At 45.1% G+C, this 21631-nt stretch overlaps 2 protein-coding genes across 5 annotated transcripts in view; one reads left to right on the top strand and one right to left on the bottom strand.

The window, feature by feature from the left end:
- Window positions 1-9: 9 nt before the first annotated feature.
- fgb (fibrinogen beta chain) lies at window positions 10-14080 on the bottom strand. The gene is made up of 11 exons (XM_036974454.2): window positions 13909-14080; window positions 11957-11971; window positions 11446-11649; window positions 10753-10936; window positions 10191-10287; window positions 9891-10015; window positions 9381-9500; window positions 8631-8753; window positions 8330-8457; window positions 1510-1667; window positions 10-463 (listed from the first exon to the last, which is right to left on the bottom strand). Exons 1-11 carry the CDS (start codon window positions 13981-13983, stop codon window positions 232-234), a joined length of 1461 nt encoding a protein of 486 aa, XP_036830349.1. The 5' UTR covers window positions 13984-14080; the 3' UTR covers window positions 10-231.
- Window positions 14081-21247: 7167 nt separating this feature from the next.
- The window catches only part of rnf175 (ring finger protein 175), a 36777-nt gene continuing 36393 nt past the window's right edge, over window positions 21248-21631 (top strand). Inside the window, exon 1 of one of the 4 annotated variants that reach the window (XM_036958359.2) lies at window positions 21248-21356. In XM_036958359.2, coding sequence (XP_036814254.1) covers window positions 21336-21356 — 21 coding nt within the window. In that variant the 5' untranslated portion in view covers window positions 21248-21335. The remainder of the gene's footprint in view (window positions 21357-21631) is intronic. The other 3 variants (XM_036958361.2, XM_090214940.1, XM_090214941.1) reach the window with 3 other exon arrangements.

The raw sequence follows: 21631 nt of genomic DNA on the forward strand, positions 1-21631 counted from the left end.
CATGACATGGGTTCCTCAATATGTTTTTATTGAGTATAGTAAGGGACAGTCCTCTGCTAATATCTAATTGTATACTTTATATACATATATATATATATATATATACTTCTACATATACTTGTCCCAAAGACAAATACACACCACACAATCACTCACAGAAGAACAACACATGTTTAGTTAGTAGGGTGCCGCCCTGTGTGCGTGTCCCTGTGTGCGTGTCCCTGTGTGTGTCTACCGCGAGGCGAAGTAGGGCCTGATCTTCATGCAGATGGCTTTGAGAGAGTACCAGGATCCCTTCCAGTTCATCCACACCATGCCGTCATCCGTCCCGTGTTTTGCCATGTACCGGGTGTAAGCCCCGCCCCAGTAGTAACGGCCATTGGGATTGGCTGAGTGACACCTGTTGTACCACCAGCCACCGCCGTCCTCACGGGAGCACTGCTTGGATGGGTCACCTGGAGTCCTGTTAGAGGGGGAGGGGGGGTTAGAGAGGGGGGAGGTGGGAGAGAGGGGAGGTGGGAGAGAGGGGGGGGGTGGGAGAGAGGGGGAGGAGAAGGGGGGGGGGGATGGGGGAGGGTGAGGGGGGGAGGGGTGAGAGAGGGGTGAGAGAGGGGAGGGGGGAGAGGGGGGGAGACAGTGGGGGAAAGAGAGGGGAGGGGGAGAGAGGGGGGGTGAGAGAGAGAGAGGGGTAGGAGAGAGAGAGGGGGGGAGAGAGAGAGAGAGAGAGAGAGAGAGGGGGGGGTGAGAGAGGGGGTGAGAGTGGGGGGAGAGAGAGGGGAGGGGGGAGAGGGGGGAAGAGAGTGGGGGGAGAGAGAGGGGAGGGGGAGAGAGGGGGGTGAGAGAGAGAGAGGGGTAGGAGAGAGAGAGGGGGTGAGAGAGGGGGTGGGAGAGAGAGAGGGGGGTGAGAGAGGGGGGTGAGAGAGAGGGGGGTGAGAGAGGGGGGTGAGAGAGAGAGGGGTGAGAGAGAGCGAGGGGGGTGAGAGAGAGAAGGTTAGGTTAATCTATCTTAACCCATTAGTTGTCATTTATTGACTGATCAATCAACCAATCAACTAACCAACCAATCAACTAACCAACCTATCGTCCATTTCAATATCATCACAGAGAGAGAGACAGAGAGAGAGAGATGCAGAGAGAGAGAGAGACATGCAGAGAGAGAGAGAGATGGAGAGAGAGAGATGCAGAGAGAGAGAGAGAGAGATATGCAGAGAGAGAGTGCAGAGAGAGAGAGAAAGAGAAAGAGAAAGAGAGAGAGATGCAGAGAGAGATAGAGATGCAGAGAGATGCAGAGAGAGAGAGAAGCAGAGAGAGAGAGAGAGAGAGATGCAGAGAGAGATAGAAAGAGGAAGAGAAAGAGAGAGAGAGATGCAGAGAGAGAGAGAAAGAGAGAGAGAGAGAGAGAGAGAGAGAGAGAGAGAAAGAGAGAGAGAGAGAAAGAGAGAGAGAGAGAGAGAGAGAGAGAGAGAGAGAGAGAGAGAGAGAGAGAAAGAGAGAGACATCATCCCATACCAGTTATCGTTGTCTCTGTCGTAGGTGCTGAACATCATTCCGTTGTGGATGGTCATGGTCCGGTTCTCTCCAGACAGCTCCGTAGCCCCCTCCAGCATCACGTTACCGGCCGTACCAGAGTACCCGTTGATCGCCATCACATACCTGGACGCCTCGCTCTACAGAAAGGTGTTTTTTTTTTTTACTATAGTCACATTTTAACAACAACATTCTCAGTGTTTTAAAGTAACCCAACCTAGACCCCAGAGATTGTGGAGATTTAGATTTCCACTATGATGCTAGTTCAGAAAGTATAGATTCTGTCTGTCTGTCTGTCTGTCTGTCTGTCTGTCCGTCCGTCCCTCCGTCCAACTGTATAGTAAAGGTACTGTTACAGCTGAAGTCGGAAGATTACATACACCTTAGCGAAATACAGTTAAACTCAGTTTTTCACAAATCATGGCATTTAATCCTAGTAAAAATTCCCTGTTTTAGGTCAGTTAGGATCACCACTTTATTTGAAGAATGTGAAATGTCAGAATAATAGTAGAGAGAATTATTTATTTCAGCTTTTATTTCTTTCATCACATTCCCAGTGGGTCAGAAGTTTACAAGCACTCAATGAGTATTTGGTAGCATTGCCTTTAAATTGTTTAACTTGGGTCAAATGTTTTGGGTAGCCTTCCACAAGCTTCCCACAATAAATTGGGTGAATTTTGGCCCATTCCTCCTGACAGAGCTGGTCTAACTGAGTCAGGTTTGTAGGCCTCCTTGCTCTCACACGCTTTTTAAGTTTTGCCCACAAATTTTCTATGGGATTGAGGTCAGGGCTTTGTGATGGCCACTCCAATCCCTTGACATTGTTGTTTTTAAGGCATTTTGCCACAACTTTGGAAGTGTGCTTGGGGTCATTGTCCATTTGGAAGACCCATTTGCGACGAAGCTTGAGATGTTGCTTCAATATATCCACGTAATTTTCCTACCTCATGATGTCATCTATTTTGTGAAGTGCACCAGTCCCTCCTACAGCAAAGCACCCCCACAACATGATGCTGCCACCCCCGTGCTTCACGGTTGGGATGGTGTTCTTCGGCTTGCAAGCCTCCCCCTTTTTCCTCTAAACATAACGATGGTCATTATGGCCAAACAGTTATATTTTTGTTTCATCAGACCAGAGAACATTTCTCCAAAAAGTACAATGTTTGTCCCCATGTGCAGTTGCAAATAGTGGTCTGGCTTTTTTATGGCGGTTTTGGAGCAGTGGCTTCTTCCTTGCTGAGGGGCCTTTCAGGTTATGTCGATATAGGACTCGTTTTACTGTGGATATAGATACTTTGTAGCTGTTTCCTCCAGCATCTTCACAAGGTCCTTTGCTGTTGTTCTGGGATTGATTTGCACTTTTCGCACCAAAGTACGTTCATCTCTAGGAGACAGAACGCGTCTCCTTCCTGAGCGGTATGACGGCTGCGTGGTCCCATTGTTTTTATACTTGAGTACTATTGTTTGTACAGATGAACATGGTACCTTCGGGCGTTTGGAAATTGCTCCTAAGGATGAACCACACTTGTGGAGACTTTTCTGAGGTCTTGGCTGATTTCTTTAGATTTTCCCATGATATCAAGCAAAGAGGCACTGAGTTTGAAGGTAGGCCTTGAAATACATCCACAGGTGCACCTCCAATTGACTGAAATTATGTCAATTAGCCTATCAGAAGCTTCTAAAGCCATGACATCATTTTCTAGAATTTTCCAAGCTGTTTAAATGCAGAGTCAACTTAGTGTATGTAAACTTCTGACCCACTGGAATTGTGATACAGTGAATTATAAGTGAAATAATCTGTCTGTAAACAATTGTTAAAAAAATGACTTGTGTCAGGTACAAAGTAGATGTCCTAACCGACTTGACAAAACTATAGTTTGTTAACAAGAAATTTGTGGAGTGGTTAAAAAACGAGTTTTAATGACTCCAACCTGAGTGTATGTAAACTAGTTTTAATGACTCGAACCTAAGTGTATGTAAACTAGTTTTAATGACTCCAACCTAAGTGTATGTAAACTAGTTTTAATGACTCCTAACCTAAGTGTATGTAAACTAGTTTTAATGACTCCTAACCTAAGTGTATGTAAACTAGTTTTAATGACTCCAACCTAAGTGTATGTAAACTAGTTTTAATGACTCCAACCTAAGTGGATGTAAACTAGTTTTAATGACTCCAACCTAAGTGTATGTAAACTAGTTTTAATGACTCCAACCTAAGTGTATGTAAACTAGTTTTAATGACTCCAACCTAAGTGTATGTAAACTAGTTTTAATGACTCCAACCTAAGTGTATGTAAACTAGTTTTAATGACTCCAACCTAAGTGTATGTAAACTAGTTTTAATGACTCCAACCTAAGTGTATGTAAACTAGTTTTAATGACTCCAACCTGAGTGTATGTAAACTAGTTTTAATGACTCCAACCTAAGTGTATGTAAACTAGTTTTAATGACTCCAACCTAAGTGTATGTAAACTAGTTTTAATGACTCCAACCTAAGTGTATGTAAACTAGTTTTAATGACTCCAACCTAAGTGTATGTAAACTAGTTTTAATGACTCCAACCTGAGTGTATGTAAACTAGTAAACTTCAGACTTCAACTGTACGTGTATATTTAACTGTTGGTACTGGGCGTGGCTGTGTTACCTGTATAGTAAACTGTTGGTACTGGGCGTGGCTGTGTTACCTGTATAGTAAACTGTTGGTGCTGGGTGTGGCTGTGTTACCTGTATAGTAAACTGTTGGTACTGGGCGTGGCTGTGTTACCTGTATAGTAAACTGTTGGTACTGGGCGTGGCTGTGTTACCTGTACAGTAAACTGTTGGTGCTGGGTGTGGCTGTGTTACCTGTACAGTAAACTGTTGGTACTGGGTGTGGCTGTGTTACCTGTACAGTAAACTGTTGGTGCTGGGTGTGGCTGTGTTACCTGTACAGTAAACTGTTGGTACTGGGCGTGGCTGTGTTACCTGTATAGTAAACTGTTGGTGCTGGGTGTGGCTGTGTTACCTGTATAGTAAACTGTTGGTACTGGGCTGTGTTACCTGTATAGTAAACTGTTGGTACTGGGTGTGGCTGTGTTACCTGTATAGTAAACTGTTGGTACTGGGCTGTGTTACCTGTATAGTAAACTGTTGGTACTGGGCGTGGCTGTGTTACCTGTATAGTAAACTGTTGGTACTGGGCTGTGTTACCTGTATAGTAAACTGTTGGTGCTGGGTGTGGCTGTGTTACCTGTATAGTAAACTGTTGGTACTGGGCTGTGTTACCTGTATAGTAAACTGTTGGTACTGGGCGTGGCTGTGTTACCTGTATAGTAAACTGTTTGTACTGGGCGAGGCTGTGTTACATGTATAGTAAACTGTTGGTACTGGGCGTGGCTGTGTTACCTGTATAGTAAACTGTTGGTACTGGGCGTGGCTGTGTTACATGTATAGTAAACTGTTGGTACTGGGCGTGGCTGTGTTACCTGTATAGTAAACTGTTGGTACTGGGCGTGGCTGTGTTACCTGTATAGTAAACTGTTGGTACTGGGCGTGGCTGTGTTACCTGTATAGTAAACTGTTGGTACTGGGCGTGGCTGTGTTACCTGTATAGTAAACTGTTGGTACTGGGCTGTGTTACCTGTATAGTAAACTGTTTGCACTGGGTGTGGCTATGTTACCTGTATAGTAAACTGTTTGTACTGGGCGTGGCTGTGTTACCTGTATAGTAAACTGTTGGTACTGGGCGTGGCTGTGTTACCTGTATAGTAAACTGTTTGTACTGGGCGTGGCTGTGTTACCTGTATAGTAAACTGTTGGTACTGGGCGTGGCTGTGTTACCTGTATAGTAAACTGTCTGTACTGGGCGTGGCTGTGTTACCTGTATAGTAAACTGTTTGTACTGGGCGTGGCTGTGTTACCTGTATAGTAAACTGTTTGTACTGGGCGTGGCTGTGTTACCTGTATAGTAAACTGTTGGTACTGGGCGTGGCTGTGTTACCTGTATAGTAAACTGTCTGTACTGGGCGTGGCTGTGTTACCTGTATAGTAAACTGTTGGTACTGGGCGTGGCTGTGTTACCTGTATAGTAAACTGTTGGTACTGGGCGTGGCTGTGTTACCTGTATAGTAAACTGTCTGTACTGGGTGTGGCTGTGTTACCTGTATAGTAAACTGTTGGTACTGGGCTGTGTTACCTGTATAGTAAACTGTTTGTACTGGGCTGTGTTACCTGTATAGTAAACTGTTGGTACTGGGCTGTGTTACCTGTATAGTAAACTGTTGGTACTGGGCGTGGCTGTGTTACCTGTATAGTAAACTGTTGGTACTGGGCGTGGCTGTGTTACCTGTATAGTAAACTGTTGGTACTGGGCGTGGCTGTGTTACCTGTATAGTAAACTGTTGGTACTGGGCGTGGCTGTGTTACCTGTATAGTAAACTGTTGGTACTGGGCGTGGCTGTGTTACCTGTATAGTAAACTGTTTGTACTGGGCGTGGCTGTGTTACATGTATAGTAAACTGTTGGTACTGGGCGTGGCTGTGTTACCTGTATAGTAAACTGTTGGTACTGGGCGTGGCTGTGTTACCTGTATAGTAAACTGTTGGTACTGGGCGTGGCTGTGTTACCTGTATAGTAAACTGTTGGTACTGGGTGTGGCTGTGTTACCTGTATAGTCAACTGTTGGTACTGGGCGTGGCTGTGTTACCTGTATAGTAAACTGTTGGTACTGGGCGTGGCTGTGTTACCTGTATAGTAAACTGTTGGTACTGGTGTGGCTGTGTTACCTGTACAGTAAACTGTTGGTACTGGGCGTGGCTGTGTTACCTGTATAGTAAACTGTTTGTACTGGGTGTGGCTGTGTTACCTGTATAGTAAACTGTTTGTACTGGGCTGTGTTACCTGTATAGTAAACTGTTTGTACTGGGCGTGGCTGTGTTACCTGTATAGTAAACTGTTTGTACTGGGTGTGGCTGTGTTACCTGTATAGTAAACTGTTGGCACTGGGCTGTGTTACCTGTATAGTAAACTGTTTGTACTGGGCGTGGCTGTGTTACATGTATAGTAAACTGTTGGTACTGGGCGTGGCTGTGTTACCTGTATAGTAAACTGTTTGTACTGGGTGTGGCTGTGTTACCTGTATAGTAAACTGTTGGTACTGGGCGTGGCTGTGTTACCTGTATAGTAAACTGTCGGTACTGGGCGTGGATGTGTTACCTGTATAGTAAACTGTTGGTACTGGGCGTGGCTGTGTTACCTGTATAGTAAACTGTTGGTACTGGGTGTGGCTGTGTTACCTGTATAGTAAACTGTTGGTACTGGGCGTGGCTGTGTTACCTGTATAGTAAACTGTTGGTACTGGGCGTGGCTGTGTTACCTGTATAGTAAACTGTTGGTACTGGGCGTGGCTGTGTTAGCTGTATAGTAAACTGTTGGTACTGGGCGTGGCTGTGTTACCTGTATAGTAAACTGTTGGTACTGGGCGTGGCTGTGTTACCTGTATAGTAAACTGTTGGTACTGGGCGTGGCTGTGTTACCTGTATAGTAAACTGTTGGTACTGGTGTGGCTGTGTTACCTGTACAGTAAACTGTTGGTACTGGGCGTGGCTGTGTTACCTGTATAGTAAACTGTTGGTACTGGGCTGTGTTACCTGTATAGTAAACTGTTGGTACTGGGTGTGGCTGTGTTACCTGTACAGTAAACTGTTGGTACTGGGCGTGGCTGTGTTACCTGTATAGTAAACTGTTGGTACTGGGCGTGGCTGTGTTACCTGTATAGTAAACTGTTGGTACTGGTGTGGCTGTGTTACCTGTACAGTAAACTGTTGGTACTGGGCGTGGCTGTGTTACCTGTATAGTAAACTGTTGGCACTGGGCTGTGTTACCTGTATAGTAAACTGTTTGTACTGGGCGTGGCTGTGTTACATGTATAGTAAACTGTTGGTACTGGGCGTGGCTATGTTACCTGTATAGTAAACTGTTGGCACTGGGCTGTGTTACCTGTATAGTAAACTGTTTGTACTGGGTGTGGCTATGTTACCTGTATAGTAAACTGTTGGTACTGGGCGTGGCTGTGTTACCTGTATAGTAAACTGTTGGTACTGGGCATGGCTGTGTTACCTGTATAGTAAACTGTTGGTACTGGGTGTGGCTGTGTTACCTGTATAGTAAACTGTTGGCACTGGGCTGTGTTACCTGTATAGTAAACTGTTTGTACTGGGTGTGGCTGTGTTACCTGTATAGTAAACTGTTGGTACTGGGCGTGGCTGTGTTACCTGTATAGTAAACTGTTGGTACTGGGCGTGGCTATGTTACCTGTATAGTAAACTGTTGGCACTGGGCTGTGTTACCTGTATAGTAAACTGTTTGTACTGGGCGTGGCTGTGTTACATGTATAGTAAACTGTTGGTACTGGGCGTGGCTGTGTTACATGTATAGTAAACTGTTGGTACTGGGCGTGGCTGTGTTACCTGTATAGTAAACTGTTGGTACTGGGTGTGGCTATGTTACCTGTATAGTAAACTGTTGGTACTGGGTGTGGCTGTGTTACCTGTATAGTAAACTGTTGGTACTGGGTGTGGCTGTGTTACCTGTATAGTAAACTGTTTGTACTGGGCGTGACTGTGTTACCTGTATAGTAAACTGTTTGTACTGGGTGTGGCTGTGTTACCTGTATAGTAAACTGTTGGTACTGGGCGTGGCTGTGTTACCTGTATAGTAAACTGTTGGTACTGGGCTGTGTTACCTGTATAGTAAACTGTTGGTACTGGGCGTGGCTGTGTTACCTGTATAGTAAACTGTTGGTACTGGGCGTGGCTGTGTTACCTGTATGGTAAACTGTTTGTACTGGGCGTGGACCTTGTTGCCAGACCAGTCCTCCATCTCCATGAGGACCTCAGTGGGACCCTGCTTGGTTAGCTGACTGATGCGTTCGTTACCCAGCCAGTACTCCCCTGTCACATGACACAGGACAAACACAGGGTCAGTGATATCATTTAACAATAGATGAATGGCAGTGGACAGCAGTATCCAGTATCCAATGTTACCTGAACCTGAATTGAGTGATTCTAAATGCCATTGACCCCGGTAACTATTGACAGTTGTTTTACCATTTGTTTGTTCTCACCTGGAGTGCTGCAGTGTCCCTTCCCGACGTCGAAGGCGATATTCCCGAAACCGCTGCGGTAGTTGTCCCAACGCCGGCCGAAATCTACAGAACCATCCATCCTGTTCTGAATAGTGGTCCAGCCTGGAAGGGGACATAGAGAAGAAGAAAGAGGACAAGACATTCAGAGACACTTACAGGAGAAATTAGGGTTAAGTGGCTTGCTCAAGGGCACAACGACAGATTTTCACCTAGCCAATTCAGGGATTCTTACCAGCGACCTCTTGGTTACTAGCCCAACGCTCTTAACCACTAAGGTGAATGGAGAACTGTCTATCGAGGGAATGTGACAGAGGATGTGAGGTTGAGGAGGGAGGGTGGGAGGGACAGGCTGGTAGAAGAATAGAGAGAAAGGGGGTGGTAGAGAGAGAAAGAGAGGGGTGGTGGAGAGAGAGAGAGGGAGAGATGGGGAGAGAGAGAGAGAGACAGAGAGAGAGAGAAGGTAGAGAGAGAGAGAGAGAGAGAGAGAGACGGAGAGAGACAGAGAGAGAGATGGGGGTGGAGAAAGAGAGAGAGGGGAGAGAGAGGGGGTGGAGAGAGAGAGAGAGGGAGAGAGGCGAGAGAGAGAGAGAGAGAGAGAGAGAGAGAGAGAGAGAGAGAGAGAGAAAGAGACAGAGAGAGAGAGAGAGAGAGAGAGAGAGAGAGAAACAGAGAGAAACAGAGAGAAACAGAGACAGAGGGGGAGAGGGAGAGAGAATGACAACCACCCACCTCCATTCTGAGTGGTCTGGTCACAGTAGACTTTGTAGGGCTGGTAGAAGGAGTCAGGCTGGACCAGATACATCCCAGAATCCCTTCCTCCTTTCCTGTAGATGTCCTCACACTCCTTACCTGGAGGTCAGGAAGGAGAGACACATTTAGTCCACAGGATCCAGCCTGGGAAACCATCGTAACTTTAGGCCAAGATAACCACCCCTCCCCACCCACAAAACCACCCTCCCCACCCACAAAACCACCCCTCCCCACCAACAGAACCACCCCTCCCCACCCACAGAACCACCCCTCCCCACCCACAGAACCACCCCTCCCCACCCACAGAACCACCCCCCCACCCTCAGAACCACCCCTCCCCACCCACAGAACCACCCCTCCCCACCCACAGAACCACCCCTCCCCACCCACAGAACCACCCCTCGCCACCCACAGAACCACTTCTCCCCACCAACAGAACCACCAACCCCCCATCCAGAGAACCGCCCCTCCCCACCCACAGAACCTCACCAGAGACAACAGGTATGGGGCAGGAGACGGTGCACTGCTCCCTGCATTCGTCTCTCTGGGCCAGGATGGCCTTCTCCACTCTCTGGATCTTCATGCGGATCTTCTCCAGGACTCCCTGCAGGATCCTGTGGGTTTAGACGAATAAGGAGAACAAGCAGAAGAAGACAAAATACGTTATTAATTAATATCCCCTCCAACACACACACACACACACACACACACACACACACACACACACACACACACACACACACACACACACACACACACACACACACACACACACACACACACACACACCTGATGTTAGATGGGAACACGGTGTCTATAGCCTCCTTTGCATAAACATGCTGGGTCTCCAAGTCATCTGTGTACTGACTCACCAGGTCACCATTCTCTGTAGAGGAGAGAGGGAGGGGTGAGAGAGGGGGAGGGAGGGAGGGAGGGAGGGAGGGAGGGAGGGGGAGGGAGGGAGGGGTGAGAGAGGGGGAGGGAGGGGCGAAAGAGGGGCGAGAGAGAGGGAGGGAGGGGCGTGAGGGGCGAGATAGACGGCGAGAGAGGGGATCGAAGGGGTGAGAGAGGGGGAGGGAGGGGCGAAAGAGGGGCGAGAGAGAGGGAGGGAGGGGCGAGAGGGGCGAGAGAGAGAGGGAGGGAGGGGCGAGAGACAAGGAGGGGCGAGAGAGGGGCAAGAGAGAGGGAAGGGCGAGAGAGGGGCGAGAGAGAGGGAGGGAGGAGGGGCGAAAGAGGGGGAGGGGGAGGGAGGAGGAGGGTGAGGGCTAAGGCATTGTTTCCTAACCTCGTTTTAACCAGTAACATCTCACAGATGAGCGGTATCACTGTGTGTTTGTCACCTCCGTCTTACCGTTGCTAACCAGCTGTCTCTCTCTCAGCGCTGAGGACATTCCGTCTACGTAGTTATAGATGGTGTTAGAGGATCTCGACAAGTCGTCAACATCCTTCTGCATCCTCCTGACTTCCTCTTTTACGCTCCTCTCTTGTTTCAGTATGGCCGTCTTCAGCTCACAGCCTGTAGGACACAGCACCCCCTGTAGGGCCGGAGGAGGACGGAAACACTGGGTAATGTAGATGCTAAGGAAGTGTTTCCGCTGTGACCGTAAGATCTCTATGGTAGAGATGATAGTTGCTAATGCTAAGGAAGTGTTTCCGCTGTGACCATAACATCTCTATGGTAGAGATGATAGTTGCTAATGCTAAGGAAGTGTTTCCGCTGTGACCATAGGATCTCTATGGTAGAGATGGTAGTTGCTAATGCTAAGGAAGTGTTGTCTCCATAGCCCGTAAGACACAAGGGACTGCGTGATTAACTAGACTTGATCAATCAATGTAGAGAGGCTGGATTAATGTAATTGTTGTGATCAGTGGAGAGGGTATGGATTAATGTAATTTATGGCATCAATATCAATGATTAGGTATTGATGAATGATGGTTGATCATAGTCAAGTGTAGTCAAAAGCACACAACACCGCACCGTCTGTTCAGAATATACAACCTAACACCTCACCGTCTGTTCAGAATATACAACCTAACACCTCACCATCTGTTCAGAGGCATGTGTACATCCCCCAGCCTCCGGTTGCTCTTCTTTCTCCTGCTCTGTGCCTCTGGCGGGAGCCTCCGTGGGTCGCCCCCGGTAATGGCTACCACCACTGATGGGAGCGGGGTTGTTGCGGGCGGGGGAGTAGGTCTCACGCCCCTTGGACAAGGGTCGGTGGCCGCGAGGGTCCACCACTGTTTTGGGCTGCGGGGGGAAGGAAGGAAGAGAGAGAGAGAAAGCGAGAGAGAGAGAGAGAGAGACAGAGAGACAGAGAGAGAGAGAGACAGACAGACAGACAGACAGACAGACAGACAGACAGACAGACAGACAGACAGACAGACAGACAGACAGACAGACAGACAGACAGACAGACAGACAGACAGACAGACAGACAGACAGACAGAGAGAGAGAGAGAGAGAGAGTTTGGGATTACATTTTGTAGAGGAATTCGGTGTGAAGGAACAGTGTGAAGGTCTCTAGTTGAAACACGAATTAAAGAGATTCACTTACATCAGTCTTATCACCCTGTGAAAGATAAACAACATACAAACATTAGCGTTAAAAACAGGACAAATTTAATTAAAAAATTAAAAAATGAAACATAAAAATGTGCCATTAAAAGTTATTATAAACTACATTTATTATATATGAGAATATCATTATTGCAACAAATTACAATGTTAATGCTATTTCAGAGGGTTCAGAGAGTGGAAGACAGTAGTCAGTTAATTAGTTAATAGACCAATAAGAAAGAGAGTTCCAAGCCTCTCTGCCAATAACAGCTGGTTTTCAGTTTTCCCCTCCCCACTCAGACCACTCCCAGAGAGTCCTAACTAAATTCTTGCTTGTGAAATTGATCTTTGCTAAGAAGCTATTCTTGTTTCTTTTTGACCATTTTAACTGAAAACAATCGCAGTAAGGTACTTCATTGTTACCAGAAATGATTTGATATTAAGATTAAAACAGCTGCATTTGACCGTTACGGTAGTAATAATAATTTTAAAAAATATTGTAAATATATTTTTTTATATATATATATATATATACACACTACTGTTCAAAAGTTTGGGGTCACTTAGAAATGTCCTTGTTTTTGAAAGAAAAGCACATTTTATGTCCATTAAAATAACATCAAATTGATCAGAAATGCAGTTAATGTTGTAAATGACTATTGTAGCTGGAAACGGCAGATTTCTAATGGAATATCTACAGAGGCGAACAGAGGCCCATTATCAGCAACAACCACTCCTGTGTTCCAATGGCACGTTGTGTTAGCCAATCCAAGTTTATCATTTTAAAAGGCTAATTGATCATTAGAAAACCCTTTTATAATTATATAAGCACAGCTGAAAAGTGTTGTGCTGTTGTGCTTTAATAAGCAATAAAACTGACCTTCTGTAGACTAGTTGAGTATCTGGAGCATCAGCATTTGTGGGTTCAATTACAGGCTCAAAATGGCCAGAAATAAAGACCTTTCTTCTGAAACTCATCAGTCTATTCTTGTTCTGAGAAATGAAGGCTATTCCATGCGAGAAATTGCCAAGAAACTGAAGATCTGGTACAACGCTGTGTACTACTCCCTTCACAGAACAGAGCAAACTGGCCCTAACCAGAATAGAAAGAGGGGTAGGAGGCCCCGGTGCACAACTGAGCAAGAGGACAAGTACATTATAGTGTCTAGTTTGAGAAACAGACGCCTCACAAGTCCTCAACTGGCAGCTTCATTAAATAGTACCAACAAAACACCAGTCTCAACGTCAACAGTGAAGAGGCGAGTCTGGGATGCTGGCCTTCTAGGCAGAGTTGCAAAGAAAAAGCCATATCTCAGACTGGCCAATAAAAATAAAAGATTAAGATGGGCAAAAGAACACAGACAGGAATAGCATCCCGGAATAGTCATTTACAACATTAACAATGTCTACACTGTATTTCTGATCAATTTTATGCTATTTTAATGGACAAAATTAATATTTTTCTTTAAAAAAAAAGGACATTTCTAAGTGACCCCAAATTTTTTGAACGGTACACACATATAGAGAGAGATGTAGAGAGAAACAGAGAATCAGAGAGAGAGAGAGAGAGAGAGAGAGAGAGAGAGAGAGAGAGAGAGAGAGAGAAACAGAGAAACAGAGAGAGAGAGAGAGAGAGAGAGAGAGAGAGAGAGAGAGAGAGAGAGAGAGAGAAACAGAGAATCAGAGAGAGAGAGAGAGAGAGAGAGAGAGAGAGAGAGAGAGAGAGAGAGAGAAACAGAGAAACAGAGAGAGAGAGAGAGAGAGAGAGAGAGAGAGAGAGAGAGAGATGTAGAGAGAAACAGAGAGAGAGAGAGATTCAAGCAATAAGAATAAGACACAAAATGTCAGTAATATTCCATTCAAGATTTAAAAAAAATACTGAACTCATAATAGTGTTACTGTATAGTTCAACTTGTGCTTAAAGCCTCCTTGTCCATCTATATACATTACCATGTCATATTCGTCGTAGTCGTCTTGACAACGGACAGCATAGACACACAGGCAGAGTAGCAGTAACCACTTCATGTTCGCGTTAGATGGTGTCTCAATAAAGTTTCTGCCTTTGAAAATCAACAGATTTCAGTGGAGGACACAAACGTATTTAAACCTGTCCCACGTTTAAAGCACCTCCCTCTCTCTCTCTCTCTCTCTCTCTCTCTCTCTCTCTCTCTCTCTCTCACACACACCCTCTCGATCAAGTTCCCTCTAACCACTGGTTTAGGAGTGTACCCTCCCTCAATTCTAAACTTAACCACTATGGACATTGAATGTAAACCTGACCTTAAACCTATGAATGTGGTCCGAATGTCATGTCAACCTATGGGCTCTAATCTGGAGCAGAACTTTGTTATATCACCTCCATGGGCTCTAATCTGGAGCAGAACTTTAGAATGTCCCCCTATGGGCTCTAATCTGGAGCAGAACTTTATTATGTCCCCCTATGGGCTCTAATCTGGAGCAGAACTTTATTATGTCACCCTATGGGCTCTAATCTGGAGCAGAACTTTAGAATGTCACCCTATGGGCTCTAATCTGGAGCAGAACTTTATTATGTCCCCCTATGGGCTCTAATCTGGAGCAGAACTTTAGAATGTCACCCTATGGGCTCTAATCTGGAGCATAACTTTATTATGTCACCCTATGGGCTCTAATCTGGAGCAGAACTTTATTATGTCCCCCTATGGGCTCTAATCTGGAGCAGAACTTTATTATGTCCCCCTATGGGCTCTAATCTGGAGCAGAACTTTATTATGTCACCCTATGGGCTCTAATCTGGAGCAGAACTTTATTATGTCCCCCTATGGGCTCTAATCTGGAGCAGAACTTTATTATGTCCCCCTATGGGCTCTAATCTGGAGCATAACTTTATTATGTCACCCTATGGGCTCTAATCTGGAGCAGAACTTTAGAATGTCCCCCTATGGGCTCTAATCTGGAGCAGAACTTTATTATGTCCCCCTATGGGCTCTAATCTGGAGCAGAACTTTATTATGTCCCCCTATGGGCTCTAATCTGGAGCAGAACTTTATTATGTCCCCCTATGGGCTCTAATCTGGAACATAACTTTATTATGTCACCCTATGGGCTCTAATCTGGAGCAGAACTTTATTATGTCCCCCTATGGGCTCTAATCTGGAGCAGAACTTTATTATGTCCCCCTATGGGCTCTAATCTGGAACATAACTTTATTATGTCACCCTATGGGCTCTAATCTGGAGCAGAACTTTATTATGTCCCCCTATGGGCTCTAATCTGGAGCAGAACTTTATTATGTCCCCCTATGGGCTCTAATCTGGAACATAACTTTATTATGTCACCCTATGGGCTCTAATCTGGAGCAGAACTTTATTATGTCACCCTATGGGCTCTAATCTGGAGCAGAACTTTATTATGTCACCCTATGGGCTCTAATCTGGAGCAGAACTTTATTATGTCACCCTATGGGCTCTAATCTGGAGCAGAACTTTATTATGTCCCCCTATGGGCTCTAATCTGGAGCAGAACTTTATTATGTCACCCTATGGGCTCTAATCTGGAGCAGAACTTTATTATGTCCCCCTATGGGCTCTAATCTGGAGCAGAACTTTATTATGTCACCCTATGGGCTCTAATCTGGAGCAGAACTTTATTATGTCCCCCTATGGGCTCTAATCTGGAGCAGAACTTTATTATGTCACCCTATGGGCCCTAATCTGGAGCAGAACTTTATTATGTCACCCTATGGGCCCTAATCTGGAGCAGAACTTTATTATGTCACCCTATGGGCCCTAATCTGGAGCAGAACTTTATTATGTCACCCTTTGGGCTCTAATCTGGAGCAGAACTTTAGAATGTCACCCTATGGGTTCTAATCTGGAGCAGAACTTTATTATGTCCCCCTATGGGCTCTAATCTGGAGCATAACTTTATTATGTCACCCTATGGGCTCTAATCTGGAGCAGAACTTTATTATGTCACCCTATGGGCTCTAATCTGAGCAGAACTTTATTATGTCACCCTATGGGCTCTAATCTGGAGCAGAACTTTATTATGTCACCCTATGGGCTCTAATCTGGAGCAGAACTTTATTATGTCACCCTATGGGCTCTAATCTGGAGCAGAACTTTATTATGTCACCCTATGGGCTCTAATCTGGAGCAGAACTTTATTATGTCCCCCTATGGGCTCTAATCTGGAGCAGAACTTTATTATGTCACCCTATGGGCTCTAATCTGGAGCAGAACTTGATTATGTCACCCTATGGGCTCTAATCTGGAGCAGAACTTTAGAATGTCACCCTATGGGCTCTAATCTGGAGCAGAACTTTATTATGTCACCCTATGGGCTCTAATCTGGAGCAGAACTTTAGAATGTCACCCTATGGGCTCTAATCTGGAGCAGAACTTGATCATGTCACCCTATGGGCTCTAATCTGGAGCAGAACTTTATTATGTCACCCTATGGGCTCTAATCTGGAGCAGAACTTTAGAATGTCACCCTATGGGCTCTAATCTGGAGCAGAACTTTGTTATGTCACCCTATGGGCTCTAATCTGGAGCAGAACTTTAGAATGTCACCCTATGGGCTCTAATCTGGAGCAGAACTTGATTATGTCACCCTATGGGCTCTAATCTGGAGCAGAACTTTATTATGTCACCCTATGGGCTCTAATCTGGAGCAGAACTTTATTATGTCACCCTATGGGCTCTAATCTGGAGCAGAACTTTATTATGTCCCCCTATGGGCTCTAATCTGGAGCAGAACTTTATTATGTCACCCTATGGGCTCTAATCTGGAGCAGAACTTTATTATGTCACCCTATGGGCTCTAATCTGGAGCAGAACTTTATTATGTCACCCTATGGGCTCTAATCTGGAGCAGAACTTTATTATGTCACCCTATGGGCTCTAATCTGGAGCATAACTTTATTATGTCACCCTATGGGCTCTAATCTGGAGCAGAACTTTATTATGTCACCCAATGGGCTCTAATCTGGAGCAGAACTTTATTATGTCCCCATATGGGCTCTAATCTGGAGCAGAACTTTAGAATGTCACCCTATGGGCTCTAATCTGGAGCATAACTTTATTATGTCACCCTATGGGCTCTAATCTGGAGCAGAACTTTATTATGTCCCCCTATGGGCTCTAATCTGGAGCATAACTTTATTATGTCACCCTATGGGCTCTAATCTGGAGCAGAACTTTATTATGTCACCCTATGGGCTCTAATCTGGAGCAGAACTTTATTATGTCACCCTATGGGCTCTAATCTGGAGCAGAACTTTATTATGTCACCCTATGGGCTCTAATCTGGAGCAGAACTTTATTATGTCACCCTATGGGCTCTAATCTGGAGCAGAACTTTATTATGTCACCCTATGGGCTCTAATCTGGAGCATAACTTTATTATGTCACCCTATGGGCTCTAATCTGGAGCAGAACTTTATTATGTCACCCTATGGGCTCTAATCTGGAGCAGAACTTTATTATGTCACCCTATGGGCTCTAATCTGAGCAGAACTTTCTGTTAATTGAAGTGCATTCCTGGGGCAGCAGGGTAGCCTAGTGGTTCGAGTGTTGGACTAGTATCCGAAAGGTTGCAAATTCAAAACCCTGAGCTGGCAAGGTACAAATCTGATGTTCTGCCCCTGAACAAGGCAGTTAACCCACTGTTCCTAGGCTGTCATTGAAAATAAGAATTTGTTCTTAACCGAGGTTAAAAAATAAATAAAAAATCTAGATGTCTACCTCATGAAGCTGGTTGAGAGAGTGCCACGTGTGCAAAACTGTCATCAAGGCGAAGGGTGACTACTTTGAAGAATCTAAATTTAAAAAACATATCTTGAATTGTTTAACACTTTTTTGGTTCCTACATGATTCCATATGTGTTATTTCATAGTATTGATGTCGTAGGCTGCTAGATCAAATCACCGAGCTGACAAGGTAAAAAATCTGGCATTCTGCCCCTGAACAAGGCAGTTAACCCACTGTTAATGGCTGTCATTGTAAATAAGAATTTGTTCTTAACTGGCTTGCCTAGTTAAATAAAAAATTCATAGTTTTGATATCTTCACTATTCTACAATGTAGAAAATAGTAAAAATAAAGAAAAACCCTGGAATGAGTAGGTGTGTCCAAACTTTTGACATGTGCTGTACGTGCATTTCTCTACCCTTCCAATTGATTTAAGGCAATCGTCGTTATTTCCCGATAGCTGAGTAGTCACCCAGTTGACAGAACAGGTTTGTTTGATCACGGTGTTTACCTGGATGGGGCCATCATACCTCCACCCACTAAATGTCCACGCTGGAGATCGAAAACCAAACACACACTTTGGACTGCGTGATCGACGCAGGACATTCAGCCTGAGCCTGTTGTGTATTCACTAGGAACCAAACAGAAGTAAACCGGACCAAACTGGACCAAACGGGACCAAACTGGACCAAACGGGACCAAACGGGACCAACCGGCAGTGGTTTTTAGTACTTACGTAATATACTTTTTAAGTACTACTTTAGTGGTGTTTTTGGGGTATCTGTACTTTACTTGTTAACATTTTTGACAACTTTTACTTTTAAATCCACTACATTCGTAAACAAAACAATGTACTTTTTATTCCACACATTTTCCCTGACACCTAAAAGTGTCATTTTACATTTAGAACACTCAGGGAGGACAGAGTTACGGCACCTGTCAGTATAACACTTGGTCGTCCCTACTGCCTCCGATCTGGCGGACTCACGACACACAACTACTGTGTTCGTAAATGATGTCTGAGTGTTGGAGTGTGGCCCCTGTCAGTCCGTCTGGTTTGCTTCATATCAGGAATTTGATGAATAGCTTTTACTTTGTACTTTTACTCAAGTATGACGATTGATTACTTTTTCTACCACTTTACCACTGTAGAATTAAAGCCAAGTAGTATTTTACTGGTTGACTTTTACTTGAGTCGTCTTCTATTAAGGTGTCTTTACTTTTACTCAAGTATGACAATTGAGTACTTTTTCCACCACTGCCAAACGGGACCAAACAGGACCAAACAGGACCAAGTGGGACCTAACGGGACCAAACGGGGCCAAACGGGACCAAGTGGGACCAAACGGGGCCAAGTGGGACCAAACGGGGCCAAGTGGGACCAAACGGGGCCAAACGGGGCCAAACGGGACCAAGTGGGACAAAAAGGGGCCAAGTGGGACCAAACGGGGCCAAGTGGGACCAAACGGGGCCAAGTGGGACCAAACGGGGCCAAACGGGACCAAGTGGGACCAAACGGGGCCAAACGGGACCAAGTGGGACAAAACAGGGCCAAGTGGGACCAAACTGGGCCAAGTGGGACCAAACGGGGCCAAGTGGGACCAAACGGGACCAAGTGGGACCAAACGGGGCCAAGTGGGACCAAACGGGACCAAGTGGGACCAAACGGGGCCAAGTGGGACCAAACGGGGACAAACGGGGCCAAGTGGGACCAAACGGGGACAAACAGGACCAAACGGGGTCAAGTGGGACCAAACGGGGCCAAACGGGACCAAACAGGGCCAAACGGGGCCAAACAAGGAGAGACCTACATGACCTACATTTGTCTAATAAGAAACTCTTGTTTTTGTTGCAAAATGTTTTCAGTTGGGAATTGTTTTGTTATGATTTTATACAGTGTGCACTAATGAATACACTCCAGGACTGCCCAGGTAGAATTGGTTCATACTCTTTCTGTTTAAAAGGAGGAAACGTTGTTTTTGGACTTGTGTTGAAAGACTGCAGTTGGATTTGGTCATAGTTATCATTCTGCCAGTAAAATGGCATCAAAGAAATGATTGAGTAAGCAGGTATTACCTCCGCAACTTGATCAATCATTCACAAAACACTGTTCTGTTGTCCATTATCCAAGAGTTCCAACTAACATATTGGTCTTCAGGTAAATCACCTGTCTGTCTGTCTGTCTGTCTGTCTGTCTGTCTGTCTGTCTGTCTGTCTGTCTGTCTGTCTGTCTGTCTGTCTGTCTGTCTTTCTGTCTGTCTGTCTGTCCGTCTGTCTGTCTGTCTGTCTGTCCATCCATCTGTCTGTCCATCCCTCCGTCCATCCATCTGTCTCTGTCTGTCTGTCTCTCTGTCCATCCGTCTGTCTGTCTGTCTGTCCGTCCGACTGTCTGTCTGTCTGTCCATCTGCCTGTCCGTCCGTCTGACTGTCTGTCTGTCTGTCCATTCATCTGTCTGTCCATCCATCCCTCCGTCCGTCTGTCCATCTGTATGTCCGTCCATCCATCTGTCTGTCTGTCTGTCCGTCTGTCTGTCTGTCTGTCCGTATGTCTGTCTGTCCGTCCGTCCGTCCGTCTGTCCGTCCGTCCGTCCGTCTGTCCGTCCGACTGTCTGTCTGTCTGTCTGTCCGTCCGTCCGTCTGTCTGTCTGTCTGTCTGTCTGTCTGTCCATCCATCTGTCTGTCCATCCATCCTGTCACGACTTCCTCCGAAGTCGGCCCTTCTCCTTGTTCGGAGGCAACACTGTTCACTTCTAATATGCGATTCAACAGTATTTCAATTCAAGGGGCTTCTTTGCCATGGGAAACCTATGTTTACATTGCCAAAGCAAGGGAAATAGATACTAAACATTGATATCTTTGTCTTGTCTTTTACTCATGTTGTACATTTATTGCCATAATAAAACAACGTGTCCTATTTTCACACTATTGATTGACTGATAACAGAAATATCCATGCTTATCAGACTTGATATCGATTGACTCCGTTTGTAAATATTGACCATTTCACCCCACAAAATAAGACTGAACTTCTTGATGCATAACATCCTTAACGTTACTATGGTGGAGGGTATAATTATAGTATCATATTATAACGTCATGCACTACAAATAACACAACTGAAAAGACAAATAAATTGTATTTATTGACATAAATATTTGTGGCTGCTTCACATCATGTAGTGTTGTCTCTACCTTCTTGAACCTTGTGCTGTTGTCTGTGCACAATAATGTTTGTACCATGTTGATGTCATGTGTTGCTGTCATGCTGTTGTCATGTGTTGCTGCCATGCTGTGTTGTTGTCTTAGGTCTCTCTTTATGTAGTGTCTCTCTTGTCGTGAAGTGTGTTTTGTCCTATATATAATAAAACATATCCCAGCCCCCTGTCCCCGCAGGATACTTTTTGGTATGATGTCATTGTACATAAGAATTTGTTCTTAACTGACTTGTCTAGTTTAAATAAAGGTTCAATAAAATGAAAATAAATCGATCAAGCACCTTTTTTACGCTTTTTCTATGAGGCTGTCTTACGTAAACTACGTAATGTAAGTGGAATTCTTACGTTGGCAGCGCAGCTGTCAGTTTCTAAGTCGAGTTGTGTGTTTAGCGAGCCGGCTAGCTAGTTAGCTACAATAACAACAGGAGATATGGCTGGACTTCAACCCCAGGTAACGCTTATATGGTTAGCTTCTGCTTACAACGGCCTGTGTTATTAGCTAGTTAGCTAAACAATTAACGTTAGCTACTGTTTACAACCAGGTGAATTGACAGCATGCATAACGTGGTCGTAAGCTAAATGCTAGGTAGCTAGCGGTTCCCAATGTGTCGTTGTGTCTAACCTGAAAATATCTAGATAGATTATTCTACTACGACAGGGTGTGTGGCAACATAAAAAATGCGTCTTGGATTCAGTCCTTCTCCATACGTTTTGGTTGATAGCTGC

Source organism: Oncorhynchus mykiss, chromosome 21 (assembly GCF_057628025.1).
Source record: "Oncorhynchus mykiss isolate SJ-2025 chromosome 21, ASM5762802v1, whole genome shotgun sequence".
Classification (NCBI taxonomy): Eukaryota; Metazoa; Chordata; class Actinopteri; order Salmoniformes; family Salmonidae; genus Oncorhynchus; species Oncorhynchus mykiss.